General features: G+C 36.2%; 2 protein-coding genes across 2 annotated transcripts in view; both read left to right on the top strand.

Annotated features, from left to right (window-relative positions):
- Window positions 1-3,820, top strand: part of rybpa (RING1 and YY1 binding protein a) — a 13,097-nt gene extending 9,277 nt beyond the window's left edge. Inside the window, exons 4-5 of the mRNA XM_073823465.1 lie at window positions 1,320-1,412; window positions 2,541-3,820. Of these exons, the coding sequence (XP_073679566.1) occupies window positions 1,320-1,412; window positions 2,541-2,790 (343 nt within the window). The 3' untranslated portion in view covers window positions 2,791-3,820. The remainder of the gene's footprint in view (window positions 1-1,319; window positions 1,413-2,540) is intronic.
- A 6,838-nt stretch (window positions 3,821-10,658) lies between these two features.
- On the top strand, window positions 10,659-18,389 carry eif4e3 (eukaryotic translation initiation factor 4E family member 3). The gene is made up of 7 exons (XM_073823172.1): window positions 10,659-10,985; window positions 12,475-12,547; window positions 13,166-13,260; window positions 16,976-17,036; window positions 17,191-17,257; window positions 17,347-17,502; window positions 17,688-18,389. Exons 1-7 carry the CDS (start codon window positions 10,810-10,812, stop codon window positions 17,732-17,734), a joined length of 675 nt encoding a protein of 224 aa, XP_073679273.1. The 5' UTR covers window positions 10,659-10,809; the 3' UTR covers window positions 17,735-18,389.
- Window positions 18,390-19,152: the final 763 nt, after the last annotated feature.

Here is a 19,152-nt window from a genome sequence, read left to right on the forward strand (position 1 = left end):
CAGTTATGTCGGTATTAAGTAAATTGACGTACTTATGACTAAGCTATCCCTTTAAAATCAATAGTTTCTTCATTTTTAATTTGATTGTCATTTGCAGTGCTTCATGAGACTGTAGCAAAGCCATTAAGTACACAGTCTTGTACCTGTTTTTTAATACTTTTTGCTTTAAATCAATGCTTTTAATGCTGTGATTCATTTTGTCACTGGTTTGGTTTATGGCTTGTAATTCCTTAACCAAACCTTTTGTTTTAAATATCCTTATGAGAAAAATGAATGGGAAAAAAACTTCTGGAACCAAGGCCACTGAGATGTGGATGGCCACTGTTGCAGTCCACAAAAGGTTTTATTCTGTTATTTCTATTCAGAGCCTATTAAAAAAGAGGCAGGTATCACACACACAAGTATTCATGTATTGGATAAATCATTAAATGAATATCTCAATTAGTGATTAGTGACCTTTGCTAATCTTTCATGAGAAAAGAATCCATTTTTGTGATTTGTAAATCACTTTGGATTAAAGTGTCTGCTAAATGAATATATGTAAATGTCGAATAAAACAGCAGTGGAATTGCAGGGCAGCTACAAAAATGCTTTTGTGAATGATTAAATGTGGGGAACGTTGTATGTTAAAGGAGAAGTTCACTTCCAGAACAAAAAAGTGCAGATCATTTCCTCACCCCTTGTCTTCCAAGATGTTCATGTCCTCTTTCTTCAGTCGTAAAGAAATTATGTTTTTTGAGGAAAACATTTCAGGATATATTACTTAACCTTAAACGCTCATTTTGTTTAGCTCTCTGTGTATTCTGGTTCAAGACAGTTAGGGTATGTCGAAAAATTCCCATCTCATTTTCTCCTCCAACTTCAATATTGTCCTACATCGCTGTGTTTACCAACCCAGTGTTTACAAAGTGAACATGCAAAGATGATCAAACGCCCTTTACAAAAAAAGGTAAAACGTCGATGTAGGATGATTTTGAGGTTGGAGGAGAAAATGAGATGGGAGTTTTTTGACATGCCCTAACTGTCTTGAACTGGAATACACAGAGAAGAAGCAGAGCTAGACAAGACAAGCATTTGAGTTAAAAAAAAAAAAGTATATAAATTCTTTTTTTTTTTTTTTTTTTAAATAACCAATCGATTTGCTAGATGAGACCCTTCTTCCTCGGCTGGGATCGTTTAGAGCCCCTTGAAGCTGCATTTTGGAAGTCCTCTATATGGAGAGGAGTTAAATGTTTTCCTCAAAAAACATAATGCATGTTCTGGAAGTGAACTTTTCCTAACATTCTGTTACTAATTGCATATTTGATCAACATTTACAGGCCCAAACTCATTCAGAAAGGTCCAGCTGGGGAAAGTAACGGCATGAAGCCTGGAAAGTCTGTCACGAAGAATAACAAATCTATAATTTCACGGTAAGTTCTGAACTGATCTGCTCTTTGATAGTTCTTCTTAAAGTTGGCAAGATAGGAAAATTCACATTGTCTATTTTCTAAATGCATCTTAATGATCTTGTTGTGATTTGACCATTTTGACTCAGTCTTTCAGAGAGAGACTTCTCTCTGGACTTCAGTCACTTAATCCACTTAACTTTGGCCCTCCACAGTAGATTGCAAGCTTGCATTCAGATCTCCCTCCATTTAATCAACTGCTGATGGATAGAAGCAAATCCATGCGCATCATAATACTCATACAAGATCTGTTGCTACTTGTTACATTGTGTTTTACAGGCAGGCATTTACCTGCATTAGAGTGTTCTTGATTCCTATGAATGATTTCATATTTAATTTATAGAGTTACTGCTTTGAGTTATTAAGAGAAATCCAATGAGTCAGTGGCATAATCCATGGGCTTTTTAACTGCAGTGTAGACAGCTAAAACTGGATTATCATACATTTAGAACTTTGGGCTGAATGAAGCATTAAAAATACTCTCAGCAGTTTATTCCTAATGAAATGAAAAGTACTTCTGACAAAGTTTGTGAAAGTATACACTTACACAAGGAAAAGGCTCATATGGTCATATTGGTGGCCAAGAAAAAGCTATTTTACTCTACAAACGAGAGCCTAGCCCACCTCTTATAATGGATGGCGTCATGTGAAGCTTAATACTCTCTTTATCCCCTTATTAAAAGAAATGTTTGGTTGCAAATTAACAATTGGCTATGAAAACGTTTGCTTTTGCATGATGCTGCATCACACTTCAGAATGGCTGGAAAATTTGGAAAATGAGCCTATTTCTAAAAAAAGAGGAGTGTTCCTTTAAGAAAACGACCAATCGTTTCACTAGATAAGATTATTCATCGGCTGGGATCATGTAGATCCCTTTGAAGCTGCATTGAAACCTTCAACCCATTGGGTCCCATTGAAGTCCACTATATGGAGAATAATCCTGGAATGTTCTCCTCAGAACCCTTAATTTCATTCGACTGAAGAAAGAAAGACATGACCGTCTTTGATGACATCTGTCTTTAAGCAATGAATGCTGCGGTAATACAGTTGATGTGTAATTCCTTCTTTCTCTATGTCTCTGTTACACTTCAGACCTAAACTGAAGAACGTGGACAGGAGCTCGGCTCAGCAGCTCGCTATAACGGTGGGCAATGTGACTGTCATCATCACAGACTTTAAGGAGAAGACTCGCTCGTCCTCCACATCATCCTCCACTGTCACCTCCAGCGCTGGCTCCGAGCAGCAGCACCTGAGCTCCAGCTCAGAGAGCACGGACAAGGGGTCGTCCCGCGCCTCCACCCCCAGAAGAGACCATTCTTCTGGGCACAATGAGACCATGTGAAGCGGAAGAGATTCAGACACCGCAATCTCGCTTGGCGAGGCCCGGAGCGCCTACAGCCACACTCGTAACTGTACATGGAAGAGGGATCTTTCCAACCCGTTGGGACAATGTCCATCTTGACACGTCGGCAGAAGCGTACCTGTCGAAAAAACCCTCGTGGAGCACCTTGTAGATTGATGTGTTGATGTTCACGTGAGTCACTGTCACGCCGAGACCCACTGTATATTCTGTGCCCTACTCCTTCCAGATATAATCCATGTTTGTGCACCACGGATATCTGCCCTGCCAAGTTTGCATTATTATCGTTCATTGTCATTAAATCGTGCAGACGGCTGTTTTGACTTTGTGTTTAGGACGTAGAATCGTTTATGCTAAATGTACAGTATCAGAGCTCATTCCTTCATCTCGCAGACAGCTCCGAGTCAACGATCCGTCGCTGCGGCTGTTTGTAGAAAGCGAGTTCTCGACCGTAAGATCACGCTAGACCACCGTGTACAGGGAGATTTGTTCCCTCTTATTTCATATGACAAACTCTTGTGTGTTTACATGGTGGAAACACAAACTGTGATGATGTGAGTTTACAGTACTATAAATACAAGGCCAACTTTGAAATCCATAAGGTGTACCATGTAGACATGTTTTGTGGTTCACAAGATGATAAGAGAGTATTTAGAATATTGTTCTTTATCTTGCTCTGTTTTTAGACTTTAAACCTTTGCATATTTCTTGTAAAATTATATCGAGATTCACAGTACTGTCTATTATTCAACTTCATGGTGACGAAAGTGTGGAGAGACAGTTGTTGGAATATGAAGCAGCTTATCTTATTTGTGAGATTTCATACAGTATATTTACAGTTTACCAAGATCTCTACTGAAAATTGGAAAGTACTCCCAGTTATAGCATTGTGTTGTAAAAATTGGCTTCTTCTCGCCCATAAGGACGATTTGCACAGGTTTACACATCCATTCTGACCTTTGTTAAAAATCTAGAAGCTTATGAAGCTAATAAAATCCTTCTGAAACTCATAGTCTCAAAGCATCCTGGGGACTTTCATGAACAGTTTATTCTTGTATAGTAACCAGAGTTTATTGTGTTCAAAATTTGAGGTCAAAAGTTTTCATACACCTTGCAGAATCTGCAAAATGTTAATTATTTTAACACAAGAGGGATCATAGAAAATGCATGTTATTTTTATTTAGCACCGACCTGAATATGATATTTCACATAAAAGATGTTTACATATAGTCCACAAGAGAAAATAATAGTTGAATTTATAAAAATGACCCTGTTCAAAGGTTTACATACACTTGATTCTTAATACTGTTGTTACCTTAATGATCCATTTTTGTTTGTTTATTGGTCCTGAACAGTTAAACTACCAGCCTACCAGCTTTTTTGTGTATTTGTGTAACTACAAACTTGGAATTTAAAGATCAGGGTAAATTAAACTTATTTTGTATTCTGGGAAACATGCAAGTATCCTCTGTAGCTTCTGAAGGGCAGTACTAAATGAAAACAATATATGACATTTTAGCAAAATAAGAAAATGTACACATCTTCATTCTGTTCAAAAGTTTTAACCCCCGGATCTTAATGCATCGTGTTTCCTTCTGGAGCATCGGTGAGCTTTTGAACCTTCTGTAATAGTTGCATAGAGTCCTCAGTTGTCCTCAGTGTGAAAAGATGGATCTCAAAATCATACAGTCATTGTTTGAAAAGGGTTCAAATACACAAAAATGCTGAAAAACCAAAGAATTTGAGGGACCTGAAGAATTTTTCTGAAGAACAGTGGGAAGTTTAACTGTTCAGGACTTACATGGGACTCATAAACAACTATCACTAGACAAAAAAACAGCTGTGGATCATTCAGGTAACAACACAGTTTTAAGAATCAAGTGTATGTAAACTTTTGAACAGGGTCATTTTTATAAATTCAACTTATTTTTTTCTTGCAGACTATATGTAAACATCTTTTATGTGAAATATCTCATTCAGGTCAGTACTAAATAAAAAATAACATGCATTTTGTGTGATCCCTCTTATTTTGCTAAAATAATGAACATTTTGCAGATTCTGCAAGGTGTATGTAAACTTTTGACCTAAACTGTCTTTTCTGAATGCATGCTATTGGTTTTATTGTGAACACTTCATCCATGCAATTATTTTTTTGTTCTTTCTTTACTTTTTTTTTTTTTTTTGGTTTGGTTTTTGAGACGTCATTTTGTTTAATCACAATATCATAACTGGACCTTCCATTGAAAACAAAAGACTTCTCTCTGGTGACGTATGCAGGACCTTTTCAATCATTTAGTCTGCTTAAATCCCACCACTGCAAGCTCATGCTCATCTGCATTAACTTTTGAGTTCAACATTCACATCTCAACATCCAGTCACCTGATGCTAAGTCCCTCCCAAACATTTTTTCTATTTTGGTAACTCATTACACTCATATATACGTCACAGTATGGAAGAAAAGAACTGCTACTGAACGCTACTTCATTTCATCTTGACTGTAAGATAATCACACACTCTTTACCATGTTCTTGAGTAGTTGTTTATTATATGTGACCCTGGACCACAAAACCAGTCTTAAGTAGCACGGGTATATTTGTAGCAATAGCCAAAAATACATTGTATGGGTCAAAATGATCAATGTCTCTTTTATTATTAGGATATTAGGTAAAGATCATGTTCCATTAAGATATTTTGTAAATTTCCTACTGTAAATATATCTAAACTTAATTTTTGATTAGTAATATGCATTGCTACTTCATTTGGACAACTTTAAAGGCAATTTTCTCAATATTTAGATGTTTTTGCACCCTCAGATTCCAGATTTTCAAATAGTTGTATCTCTGCCAAATATTGTCCTATCCTAACAAACCATACACCAATGGAAATCGTATTTATTTAGCTTTCTGAATTGTCCCTTATAACCGGTTTTGTAGTCCAGGCTCACATATATCAATTAAATCTACCACCATCTTAGCAAACCTGCACAGTGTGATTTAGGTAAGGTTCTGCAATCAACGTCTCTTGTTGTTCCTTTACGCACTGGAACATCAATGAATTGTTAAATCAGAGGGCAAACAAAGGATGTTGACAGTAACATGTCCTATCCACCCTTTGGTTTTGAATGTGTTTTGGAAAATAATAGCTGGTTTCCAGCTGGTCTGAACTGGTCATTAGCTGCATTAGCATTAAAGTAAAAAAAAAGAAAAAAAAAAGAGAGAGAATCCAAAAAATAAAATAAATAAATATATACATATATTTAGTGCTGTCAAATCGAATAATTGTGATTAATCACATCCAAAATAAAGGTTTGTGCTTACATAATATATGTGTGTGTGTGTGTGCTGTGTATATTTATATGTATATATAAATACACAAACATATATATACATTTATTTATTAAATATATACATGTATGTGTGTATATATACATATACTTATAAATATACATAGCACATGCACATATGTAAACAAACTTTTATTTTGGATGCGATTAATCGATTTGACAGTACAATTATTTATTTATTATTATTTATTTTTTACACATCTCTATTTTGCTTTATTTTTGTTTTATTTGCAGTATTTTATTTATTTATTTATTTTTTACACATTTCTGTTGAGCTTCAATTAATTTTTATTTTATTTTTATAATTTTATGTACCTTTGTCATTTTGTTAAGATTGTTATACATGTTTAGGGGTTCAAGCTCGTAGCACTGGAACCCTATTGTAATTGTTAGGATGGCCAAGCACCAGCAATCGCAAGTTGTAGAGACTTGAAACTTGGAGGGATGGGTAGTACTCACAACGTCTACAACGTCACCAAGGATCGCCCCAATCATCCTGACAGGGGCGCTACAGCGATCAAAAGTACAAAATCACTCATAACTCTTAAACTGTTCAGGCTCAAGTGTCTTATGTCATTTGACCATTGTTCGGCCACTTGGGGGCGATATCACATTTTTCAAGGGTGTAAACCAGTGGTTCTCAATCCTGGTCCTGGGGGACCCCTGCTCTGCATTTTGCATGTCTCCCTTATCTAACACACCTGATTGAGATCATCGGCTCATTAGGAGAGAGATCCATGAACTGAACTAACAAGCTGAAGATCTCAATCAGGTGTGTTAAATAAGAGAGACATGCAAAATGTGCAGAGCAGGGGTCCTCCAGGACCAGGATTGAGAACCACTGGTGTAATCGATTGTTTATTGTTTGGTTTATCACACATATGCACACGATTTGTATCATACGATAGACCTCCTCATTCTGAACAACTTTGCCTCTAGAACCACTGCTGTCAATCAAACCATTTGGTAAATGATGGAGAAAATGTAAAAAACCTACTTTTGCAAACTAGTCCTAGGTTTTTCACTCAATCTGGAAAACATCACTGCAGTGCAATTCTCTAGACTCTCTAGGTCAATAACTATCAAAAACCATTTGAAATTTACCCCTTTGCGAAGATATAACGGTCGTTTAGAAAAGGGGCCTGTCCAAATATACCCAAAAGGCTTTAAAGCCTGAATGAAAACTCAAAACTTCACGAAACCTGGTGAGCACATGCGACATTGTGATTCTAAACCATACAAAGCATACAAAGTTTTAGGGAGATCGGACCACAGCTGCTCCTATAACAGTCATTAATGTAAAAAAAAAAATCATATCTCTGTAGTAAATTACCAGGATTATTGCTGTAGGTGGTTACAGGCTTGTTGAAATATATGTAATGTCTTTTTTCATATGTACTTAAATGTCTTAAAGCACTTGAATCCTAGTAATCGCTGCTTGCAGCTATATTTCTATTTAGTCTATTTTGTTTAGTTTCTTTTCAGATGTGAATTTAAAGGAGTAGTTCACTTCCAGAGCAAAGATTTACCGATAATGTTCTCACCCCCTTGTCATCCAAGATGTTCATGTCTTTCTTTCTTCAGTTTTTTCTTTCTTTACGTATTTTGAGAACAACATTTAAGGATTTCTCTGCATATAATGGACCTCTATGGTGCCCCTGAGTTTGAACTTCCAAAATGCAGTTTAAATGCAGCTTCAAAGGGCTCATAACAATCCTAGCCGAGGAAGTAGGGTCTTAGGTCTCAAACGCTCGTCTTGTCTAGCTCTGCGTGAACTTTGTGTATTGACAGTTACGGTAGATCGAAAAAAAACCCATCTCATTTTCTCCTCCTACTTCAACGTTGCTGTTTTACCTTTTTTTATAGTGAGCGTTTGACCCTCTTTGCATGTTCACTTTGTAAACACTGGTTTGGTACTTTTGCAGCAATGTAGGATGATTTTGAAGTTGGAGGAGAAAATGAGATGGGAGTTTTTCGACATGCCCTAACTGTCATGAATGGGAATACACAGAGTTGACACAGAGCTAGACAAGATGAGTGTTTGAGCTTAAAAAGTATATAAACTGTAATTTTTGTTTAGAAAATAACTGATCGTTTCACTAGATAAGACCCTTCTTCTTCGGCTGGGATTGTTAGAGCCCTTTGGAGCTGCATTTAAACTGCATTTCGGAAGTTCAAACTCAGGGGCACCATATAAGTCCATTAAATGGAGAGAAATCCTAAAATGTTTTTCTTAAAAAAACACAATTTCTCTACGACTGAAGAAAGAAAGACATGACTATCTTGGATGACAAAGGGGTGAGAACATTATCTGTAAATTTTTGTTCTGTAAGTGAACTACTCATTTAAGTTTTTCAGTTTTGGTTCGACGCCAGTGCAAAATGATCTACCAACAAACGCCAGAAAATAGACCAGCTAGAAAACAGCAGGGGGTTTGCCTTGTTAAGTGCTTAAACCTTACAAATTATTCAGTTTTATTTAAAGGAGTAGTTCACTTTCAGAACAAAAATTTACAGATAATGTACTCACCCCCTTGTCATCCATCCTTGTCATGTCTTTCTTTCTTCAGTTGTAAAGAAATTATGTTTTTTGAGGAAAACATTTCAGGATTTCTCTCCATATAATAGACTTCTATGGTGCCCCCGAGTTTGAACTTCCAAAATGCAGTTTAAATGCGGCTTCAAAGGGCTCTAAATGATCCCAGCCGAGCAAGAAGGGTCTTATCTAGCGAAATGATTGGTTATTTTCTAAAAACATTTACAATTTATATACTTTTTAATCTCTACACAGAGTACACAGAGAGTAGACGAGCATTTGAGGTTAAAAAGTATATAAGTTGTAATTTTTTTAGAAAATAACCGATCGTTTTGCACAGCCTTCTTTCCTCGGCAGTGATCATTTAGAGCCCTTTGAAGCTCAATTTTGAAAGTTCAAACTCGGGGGCACCATAGAAGTCCATTATATGGAGAAAAATACTGAAAAAAAACATGTCTTTCTTTCTTCAGTCGTAAAGAAATGATGTTTTTTGAGGAAAACATTTTAGGATTTCTCTCCATATAATGGACTTCTATGGTGCCCCCGAGTTTGAACTTACAAAATGCAGTTTAAATGCAGCTTCAAAGGGCTCTAAATGATCCCAGCCAAGGAAGAAGGGTCTTATCTAGTGAAACGATCGGTTATTTTCTAAAAACATTTACAATTTTATACTTTTTAATCTCTACACAGAGTAGAGAGTAGACGAGCATTTGAGGTTAAAAAGTATATAAGTTGTAATTTTTTTAGAAAATAACCGATCGTTTTGCACAGCCTTCTTTCCTCGGCAGTGATCATTTAGAGCCCTTTAAAGCTCAATTTTGAAAGTTCAAACTCGGGGGCACCATAGAAGTCCATTATATGGAGAAAAATACTGAAAAAAAACATGTCTTTCTTTCTTCAGTCGTAAAGAAATTATGTTTTTTGAGGAAAACATTTTAGGATTTCTCTCCATATAATGGACTTCTATGGTGCCCCCGAGTTTGAACTTCCAAAATGCAGTTTAAATGCAGCTTCAAGGGGCTCTAAATGATCCCAGCCAAGGAAGAAGGGTCTTATCTAGTGAAACGATCGGTTATTTTCTAAAAACATTTATAATTTATATACTTTTTAATCTCTACACAGAGTACATACAGAGTAGACAAGATGATCATTTGAGGTTAGAAAGTACATAAATTGTATTTTTTTTTTTTTAGAAAATAACCGATCGTTTTGCTAGATAAGACCCTTCTTTCCTTGCTGTGATCGTTTAGAGCCCTTTGAAGCTGCATTTTTGAAGTTCAAACTCGGGGGCACCATATAAGTCCATTATATGGAGAAAAATACTGAAAAAAAAAAAAACATGTCTTTCTTTCTTCAGTCGTAAAGAAATGATGTTTTTTGAGGAAAACATTTCAGGATTTCTCTCCATATAGTGGACTTCTATGGTGCCCCCGAGTTTGAACTTCAAAAATGCAGTTTAAATGCTGCTTCAAAGGGCTCTAAATGAGTTTCTAGCGAAACGATCAGTTATTTTCTAAAAACATTTACAATTTATATACTTTTTAATCTCTACACAGAGTACACAGAGAGTAGACGAGCATTTGAGGTTAAAAAGTATATAAGTTATATATAAGTATTATATTAAGTATAATAATTTTTTTAGAAAATAACCGATCGTTTTGCACAGAATTCTTTCCTCAACAGTGATCATTTAGAGCCCTTTGAAGCTCAATTTTGAAAGTTCAAACTCGGGGGCACCATAGAAGTCCATTATATGGAGAAAAATAATTTCCTTAAAACAGAAAAATAATTTCCTTACGACTGAAGAAAGAAAGACGTGAACATCTTGGATGACAAGAGGATGAGTACATTATCTGTAAATCATTGTTCTGCTGCAAGTGAACTACTCCTTTAATAAATATCTGAGTGCTTTTATTTTGAAATGCAGTTGAGAGCTGGGGCGCTGCGTCTGACTTCACCCTCCCCAGTCCGACTCTGTTGTTGTTGTGTCGGTGACGCGGCAAGTCCAGCCGGCCGAACGGCAAATGAGTCAGCATCAATAATCTGCCAATCTGTGGATGTGGAGATTAATATAGATCTCCCAGCAAATCCCTCACACATCGATTAGCGCTAATAAAGCCAAAATGGCGGTTCCTGCAGCCCCAAACCTGCAGCTGAACACGGCGAGACAAAGCAGCCCTGTGAACTCTACAGAAGACAACATCCACATCGACGAGAGAGAGCTGGAAAACATCACCAACCACATCGAGGACGGCACCTCGCTGCCGCTGCACTCTCCATGGACCTTCTGGCTGGATCGGTAGGCTCATAATGGCATATTACTGCTATTATGGATTGGACTTTATATATCCACAAGCCTGTCAACAAAGGCCCAAGATTGATATTTCTCTTTTTTAAATAGCTAAACTTACTATTTTCAGTTTCTAAACGAGCACAGCTAACACTAATAATGGTTCATGCGCCTGTATTAATTGTTTGTAAGATTTCTAAGTGTCATAACGCAGAGCACATATAACAACTTAGTAAAGTAGGTCGAGTCACCTGTAGGTCATGGTTGTTATTTAATATCAGATTTCATGTTCTTTCTGAAGCTGTGTGAATCAACAGCGTAATATGGTAAGGGTGTACCTCAAAGCTTTCGCATTAACCCATTTAAGTTTTATTTGAGTTTTTAATATGTAGGACACTGCTAGTGCAAAATAACTTCTGAGATTGCTAAACTGATTGTTTATTTGCATAAGGTGATCTCATGTGTGACCCTGGACCACAAAACTAGTCTATTTGTAGCAATAGCCAACAATACATTGTATGGGTCAAAATTCTTGATTTATTTTTTTATGCCAAAAATCGTTCGGATATTAAGTAAAATAATGTTCTGTGAAGATGCTTTGTAGATTTACTACTGTAAATATATTCAAACTTAGTTTTTGATTAGCAATATGCATAGCCAAGAGCTTCATTTGTACAACTTTAAAGGTGATTTTCTCAATATTTAGTATTTTGCACCCTCAGATTCCAGATTTTCAGAAAGTTTTATCTCAGCCAAATATTATCCTATCCTATCCTAACAAACCATACATCAGTGGACATCTTATTTATTCTTATTCATTTACTCAGGCTGGTTTTGTGGTCCAGGGTCACACATATATTTCATTTAAATTGCTTAGGCTTCTTCTCTTCCTTAAAATTCTCTCCGCAGATATTTTGGTAATGATTTTCAAAGGGTTGAAGTCCTGTTTACTGTCCGACAGATGTTTGGTTGCCATAACGATTGTGAAATGCTTGTGTTCTGTGTCTCATGGCGCGATCGCAAGCGCTGAATTGCACTTGACATAAGACAGAAGATAACACTTCTATGAATCCATGGTTTATGACACAGATATGGACGATATGCCAAGCTTAGTGTAGTGCAAAAGTGTCTCGTTTAAAGGTATAGTCCGTTCAAAAATTAAAATCAGTTTTTATTTACTCACCCTCATGTCATTGCAAAATATGCTATTCCTGATATTCTTCATAATATGAGGCTGTCAAGGTTCAACATGACAAAAAGCACAGCACTCCAAGCAACCATCTGTCATTTTGAAGCTTTACAGCAACACTTCTCATTCACTTTCATTATCTTTGCCAGTCTTTTGAAAACATTACTAAGAAATTCACCTTTGTTCCACGGAAGACGGAGAGTCATACAGGTTTGGAATGACATGAGGGCGAGTAAATGACGACAGAATGTTTATTTTTAAGTAAATTATGCTTTAAAGCTATTATACTTTATTTTTCATGTCTTGTAGGTCTTTACCCGGTACGACGGCAGCAGAGTGTGAATCGAACCTGAAAAAGATATACACCGTCCATACTGTACAGGTAGGTCTTGCACTTTTATTATACGTAATGTAATAATTGTAATTTTATCATTATGTTTTGCCTGATCAGCCTAAAAAAACTAGTCCTTTGATGTTATTAAAGGTGTGGTGAAATTTCTGTTTTTGTGCATTTTTTTTATTGTGAAATGTGCAATAACTGATAATTATTTTGTTTCAACTGATAATCAGTATTTTTTCCAATTCATTGTAGCTTCCATTTATGCCTTAAAGGGACAGCTCACCCGAAAATGAAATTCTGTCATTAATCCAAACCCTTCGTAACACCAAGCTTTCTAACCCTTACTAGACTATTTTATCAATGTCCTTACTACCTTTCTGGCCCTTGAATGTGGCAATTACACTGCTCTTTATGAAAGATCAGAAAGCTTTTAGATTTCATCAAAAATATCTTAATTTGTGTTCAGAAGATGAACAAAGGTCTTACTGGTTTGGAACGACATGAGGGTTATTTTTGGGTGAACTATTTCTTTAAGGCATCAACATATCCTAATGTACAGCAATAGTTTTGTAAACTAGCAGAAAAAAAAGTTTACTGTTGGAATTGGAAAAAAAAAATCTTGTCGCTGATGTTTTTTTTTTTGTTTTTCATAACAAAAAGAGTTTCTGGAGTGTGTACAACAACATCCCTGCAGTGTCCTCCCTCCCTCTGAGGTGTAGCTACCACTTAATGCGAGGAGAAAGAAGACCACTATGGTGAGTCTTTCAACTTATTTAGCCAAGTGTTCAAAGAATTTGTTAAAAGAAATTAAAGAACACGCCACTTTTTTGGAAATGGGCTCATTCTCCAACTCCCCCCAAGTTAATAAGTTGAGATTTACCTTTTTAAAATCCATTCAGCCGTTCTGCTGTTCTGGCGATACCACTTTTAGCATAGCTTAGCATAGATCATTGAATCCTATTAGACCAATAGCATCGCGTTCAGAAATGACCAACGAGTTTCGATATTTGTCCTATTTAAAACATGACTCTTCTGTAGTTATATCGTGTACTAATACCGGCGGAAAATGCAAAGCTGCGAGTTTCTAGGCTGATAAGATTAGGAACTACATTTCCATTCCGGCGTAATAGTCAAGGAAGTTTGCTGCCGTAATATGGCCGAAGCAGGCGGAGTAATATCACGCAACACATGTGCAAATGCTAACCTAGCTGGGAACTAATTTCAGGCGCTGTGTGATATTACTCCGCCTGCTTCGGCCATATTACGGCAGCAAACTTTCTTGACTATTTGACTTTAATACTTGTTATCAATAAGGATGATCCACTTGTTGTCATTAAACTGATCTAAAGTGGTGATAAAGACATTTATAATAGTACATAATAAATGTTTTTGTTAACATAATATATGTGTGTAAACTTTTTTCCCCCATGTATTTTGCCAATTTTTTCACCATTGCTTAAATTTAATAGCCAATATTTGCTTTTTACAGTTTTGTCTGGCTTTTTATAGAAGAAAAAACTATTACAAAACAACATTTTAAAAATATTTTTTTACACTGAACACTGAACATTTTTGAAATTCTAGTAATTATAGCCTACCAACAAAGCACAATTTAAGTTCAAATTAATAAGTTAGTACAATAATATTCTTTGGCCATTTTTAAGATACTTTTTGTTGAATCAGGCATGTGTTTTTTAATGTACCAATAAATGCAGCCTTGCTGAACAAAGGAGAATGTTATAATAAATGTATTAATAGAGATGTTGTAATGATTGTTATCAAGAAAAAAGACCTCCTTTTTGCTGGCAGCAGCAGATTTATGAAAGAGCTTTTTTTGCTATTTTCGGCCGAATAATTTTGGTTGCTGAACATTCGGTGCATCCCTAAATTATCGAAATATCACAAATGTGCATATCGCTACAGCTTTACAATATTTGGGGTCATGAACAAAAGTGAAAGAGAACATCACTCTCTGCTCTTGCCTAAATAACTTTTGTAGCTTAAATAAGAATCTGTGAATTCAAAGAGTGAAGACTAAGCTGTGTTTTATTTTTCCTTTTTCATTATTTAGTTCCTAAAATGATGGTAAAATGATTACACTAATGTTAAACTTAAATTTGTATGTATTGCTAGAGTAAAACACAACCGTTCAATTTCAGAGGTTGTTGTAGGGGTGCTTTCTTCTCACAAAAAGTGAAACATGTACGCTAGTTATATTAGAATCAGAATGAGCTTTATTCACCAAGTCTGTGCAAAAACAAGGAATTTGTTGTGGTTTTATAGGAGCTCTTGATACATACATACATACATACATATTAGAGCTGCACGATTCTGAATAAAATGAGAATCACAATTTTTTTGCTCAGAATAAAGATCACGATTCTCTCACGATTCTGGAGAACTTTTTTAATTTACAGATTTACCCCTGAACATTAGGTTATCAAACAGCAGTAAAATAGCAGTGAAATAAGACAAAATAAACTTTGCTTTAAATTTAAAGAAATGTAATGAAAAATAATGTAATAATGTAAACAAAAAAATTAAACATTAAAAAGGAAACATACAAAGGTATTATGTCAGAGTAAAGCGATTTAATGATTCTTAGCTAGAAACAGTAGCTTATCAACATTTATGGCTGTCACTCTGTGGGATGCCCAAGTTTACTTCACCATTTTACAAATAAATCCTAATCTAATCATGACAAACTATATATCGTTGGAAAGGTCTAAGTCTCCTAAATAGATATTTGACATTTTTTTTTGTTACAAATTATGTAGGAAAATAATTTATGACAAGAGTTTCATAGATTAATTTATGACAAGAGTGCACCTCAAACATCTCCTTCATAACAGGAGTTCTGACCTTTTTCACAAACAGACTTTCTTGTTGCCATTTTTCCCTATTACACATTAGAAATAATAAGAAATGATATATCAGATGAAAACTTAAAATTTCAAAATTCATCCTTTGGAATGCCATTTTAAAATCAGACATTGAATTAACATGGAAAATGTACATCAAAATCATATTACTAAATGTTCTTGTCCATGAATTATAAAGATTTAAGATTCAATTCTTCATTTTCACGTCTCTGTTCAAAAATGGGATTAACAGTTGAGGGGTTAATGGATCGTCATGCTCATATATGGTTCCATTGCTCTGCTGGTCCATAAATCTGGCACAATCAAAGTACTCTTTCAATATTCAAAGTGCTAATAGAGACCGAATTTATATATATATATATATTTAATATATAAACATAATTTTTTCTTAAAGGGGTCATTGGATGCAAAACTCCCTTTTACATGTTGTTTGAACATTAATGTGTGTTGGCAGTTTGCGCACACAACCACCCTACAATGACAAAAATCCACCCAGTGGTATTAGACCCGCCCTCACCGAGCTGAAACAGTCCGCCTCTGATCGCTGTTGTGTTACTCAGGTACAGGGGAAGACAAGAATGTCTCAGATTGAGCGATTGAGGTGTTCTGTTGTTGGATATTATAATGAACATAGCAGTAGTCATTTACTCCGGACATCTGAGCCGCTGAAGACGCAGAGGATAACGTTACTTTCGTTTTTAAAAAGGAAAGCGCCGATCCCGATCTACATATGCGTCTAGTTCAAGCAAATCGTTCCCGATGCAGCTTCACCCACAGCAGAAATGAAAATAAGGGTTTTTTATGCATCTTTGCAAACGGCCTTTCTTAATAATAAGGGGGCAGCCGTGGCCTAATGGTTAGAGAATCGGATTTGTAACCCAAAGGTTGCAGGTTCGAGTCCCAGGTCCGGCAGGGATTGTAGGTGGAGATTGTGAATGTACAGCACTCTCTCCACCCTCAATACCACGACTGAGGTGAGTCCCTTGAGCAAGGCACCGTTCCCCCAACTGCTCCCCGGGCGCCGCAGCAATGGCTGCCCACTGCTCCGGGTGTGTGTTCACTACTGTGTGTGTGCACTTGGATGGGTTAAATGCAGAGCACAAATTCCTAGTATGGGTCACCATACTTGGCCTCACTTCACCTCCTTTAATGTGCTTGTTGGCAAGTTTTGCCGTTAACCCGTGGCTAAAGTAAACATTACGGCTCATAATCCCACATCAGAGAGGGGCGGGGTGAGCAGAGCTCATTTGCATTTAAAGGGACCATGCAATAAAATGAGTTGATTTTTGCAGAGCTGATTTTGACATAGTAAAAGGGTGTTTTATTACACTACTATTGAGAATTTTTAACCAAAGTATATCATAGACTTTTCATTAAGACCCTAAAGAATCATATGAACTTGTGGAAAATGGGCGTGTGTGTGTGTGTGTGTGTGTGTGTGTGTGTGTGTGTGTGTGTGTGTTTATATATACCTGATAAATAAACACAATACACACACATATATTATGTACACAAAAACTTTTATTTTGGATGCTATTAATCACAATTAATCATTGCCCAGCACTCATTTTTTTCTATGTCTACACAGGGAAGAGGAGAGCAATGCTAAGGGAGGTGTTTGGAAAATGAAAGTGCCAAAAGAGAGCACAGTAAGTCTGCTAGTAATGGTGTCAGTTCAGGCCTTAAGCGCTTGCAGACTGCATAATGTAGATACAATAAATTCATACCCAAATTTCACATTTTCCTATAAACGGAGTGTTTTTAATCACTAACAGTATTTGTCTGTGTCCTTTCTTCTAACAGTCAGCTGTGTGGAAAGAGCTGCTATTGGCTACAATTGGTGAACAGTTCACAGATTACTGTGCGTCAGGTGAGTGTAGAAATGCATTCATCTATATTATTAGTTTATTTTATTGCTAACATTCAAATCAAAATGAATAATATTTGCTTGTCTTTTAGAGGATGAGGTGGTAGGAGTAAGTGTCAGTGTGAGAGAACGAGAAGATGTGGTTCAGGTCTGGAATGGAAATGCTTCTTTTGCCAACGAGGCAAACGTTTTAGGAAGAATCTACGAACTTCTTCCAGCGATATCTTTTAAAGCAGTATTTTATAAACGTAAGTGTCCACAGTTTACATTCTTCTCTCTGCATGTCACGCTGTCCATGCTGAGAGGTCATTGTTTATTATTGTAACAATAGTTGCGTGAGAATTCTAATTCAAATTAATTGTATTGTTTGACATTGGTAAACTTTTAGTGACTGATTCAAAACTTGTTTTCTTTCTTTCTTTTTTTTTTGCAGCGCACGAGGAGCACCATGCATTTGAAGGTGGTCGCTCGAGACATTAGCGAGCTTTGCACATTCACCACAGTTTCCCTTCTTTTTGGACTGATCCTAGAAAATGGACTGAAAACGTGCGAACAGAACTCTTGGGTTTTGCGGTTGTTTCATATCATAGGGAATGTTGCAGCCCTGTTTTTAAGTTGTAAGCGTTGCAGATGATCCCTCCATGCTTTTCGTGAGGAGTTTTCTTATGGCAGATATTTAGGCAATATCAATAAAGATCACATAGCCAGTAGCATATGTAATATAAATCATCACGACAGAGCAATGTTGCCAATCGTTATTGTTCCCCTCCCTCCATTTCTAGGTTTATTGATCAAATGTGCAGTCCAGTGACAGTTGCTGCTTGTCAAAATATATACTCGTTGTGTTAGAAATTTCATTTACAGAGTTAGAGCGTCCATTAGGATCTTCTTTAGGGCTGTTTATCCTTAGACACACATTAGGCATAACCTTAGACTAAAAAGGCTAAGGTTAAAGGAGTAGTTCACTTTCAGAACTAAATTTTACAGATAATGTTCTCACCCCCGTGTCATCCAAGATGTTCATGTCTTTCTTTCTTCTGTCGTAAAGAAATGGTGTTTTTTAAGGATTTCTCTCCATATAATGGACTTCTATGGTGCCCCCGAGTTTGAACTTCCAAAATGCAGCTTCGAAAGGTTTGAACAATGGGTTATTTAAAAAAAAAAATACTATTTATACTTTTTAACCTCAAATTTTAGTCTTGTCTAGCTCTGCAAGACGAGCGTTTGAGATTAAAAAGTATATAAATTGTAAATGTTTTTAGAAAATAACCGATCGTTTCGCTAGATAAGACTCTTCTACCTCGTCTGGGATCATTTAAGCCCTTTGAAGCTGCATTTTGGAAGTTCAAACTCGGAGGCACCATAGAAGTGCATTATATGGAGAGAAATCCTTAAAAAACACCATTTCTTTACGACTGAGGAAAGAAAGGCATGAACATCTTGGATGACAAGGGGGTGAGAACATTATCTGTAAATTTTTGTTCTGAAAGTGAACTACTCCTTTAAGCCTAATCTGCTTCTGGGAACTCTCTTTTATGCAAAAGTATTGCACATTTCTCTTTGGTTTGGAGGTTATTAATGATTTCAGAGCAAGTGGGTATAACACAACCGTAAGTACACAGCAAAATGCATATGCAATTCCTCGTTTTCACCCGAACTTAATATTTAAGTCAATTTGAATAATCCTATATTAATCACATGAGGGTAAAATCTTGCATCTTGCGAACGGCTTTGCTTGTATGATTTAGAAAACTGTATCCAGACCTCCTCTTGTAGTATTTTATGTACATGAAAGCTGTTTTAGAATGGCGTCATAGCACTGTTGAACTTCTCTTTTCTTATTTGGTTACTGCCTCGTGGTTGATATCCTGCATTTTGTTCTACGTGTTGCTGTAGGC

The sequence above is a fragment of the Garra rufa genome, chromosome 18 (assembly GCF_049309525.1).
Source record: "Garra rufa chromosome 18, GarRuf1.0, whole genome shotgun sequence".
In the NCBI taxonomy this organism is placed as follows: domain Eukaryota; kingdom Metazoa; phylum Chordata; class Actinopteri; order Cypriniformes; family Cyprinidae; genus Garra; species Garra rufa.

Bases quoted from the DNA above. Each gene is read 5' to 3' on its own strand.
- eif4e3 (XM_073823172.1), top strand. From the start codon at position 10,810: ATGGCGGTTCCTGCAGCCCCAAACCTGCAGCTGAACACGGCGAGACAA. The intron at 17,258-17,346 runs GTGAGTGTAGAA...CTTGTCTTTTAG, and splicing joins CACAGATTACTGTGCGTCAG to AGGATGAGGTGGTAGGAGTA. The intron at 17,503-17,687 runs GTAAGTGTCCAC...TTTTTTTTGCAG, and splicing joins TAAAGCAGTATTTTATAAAC to CGCACGAGGAGCACCATGCA.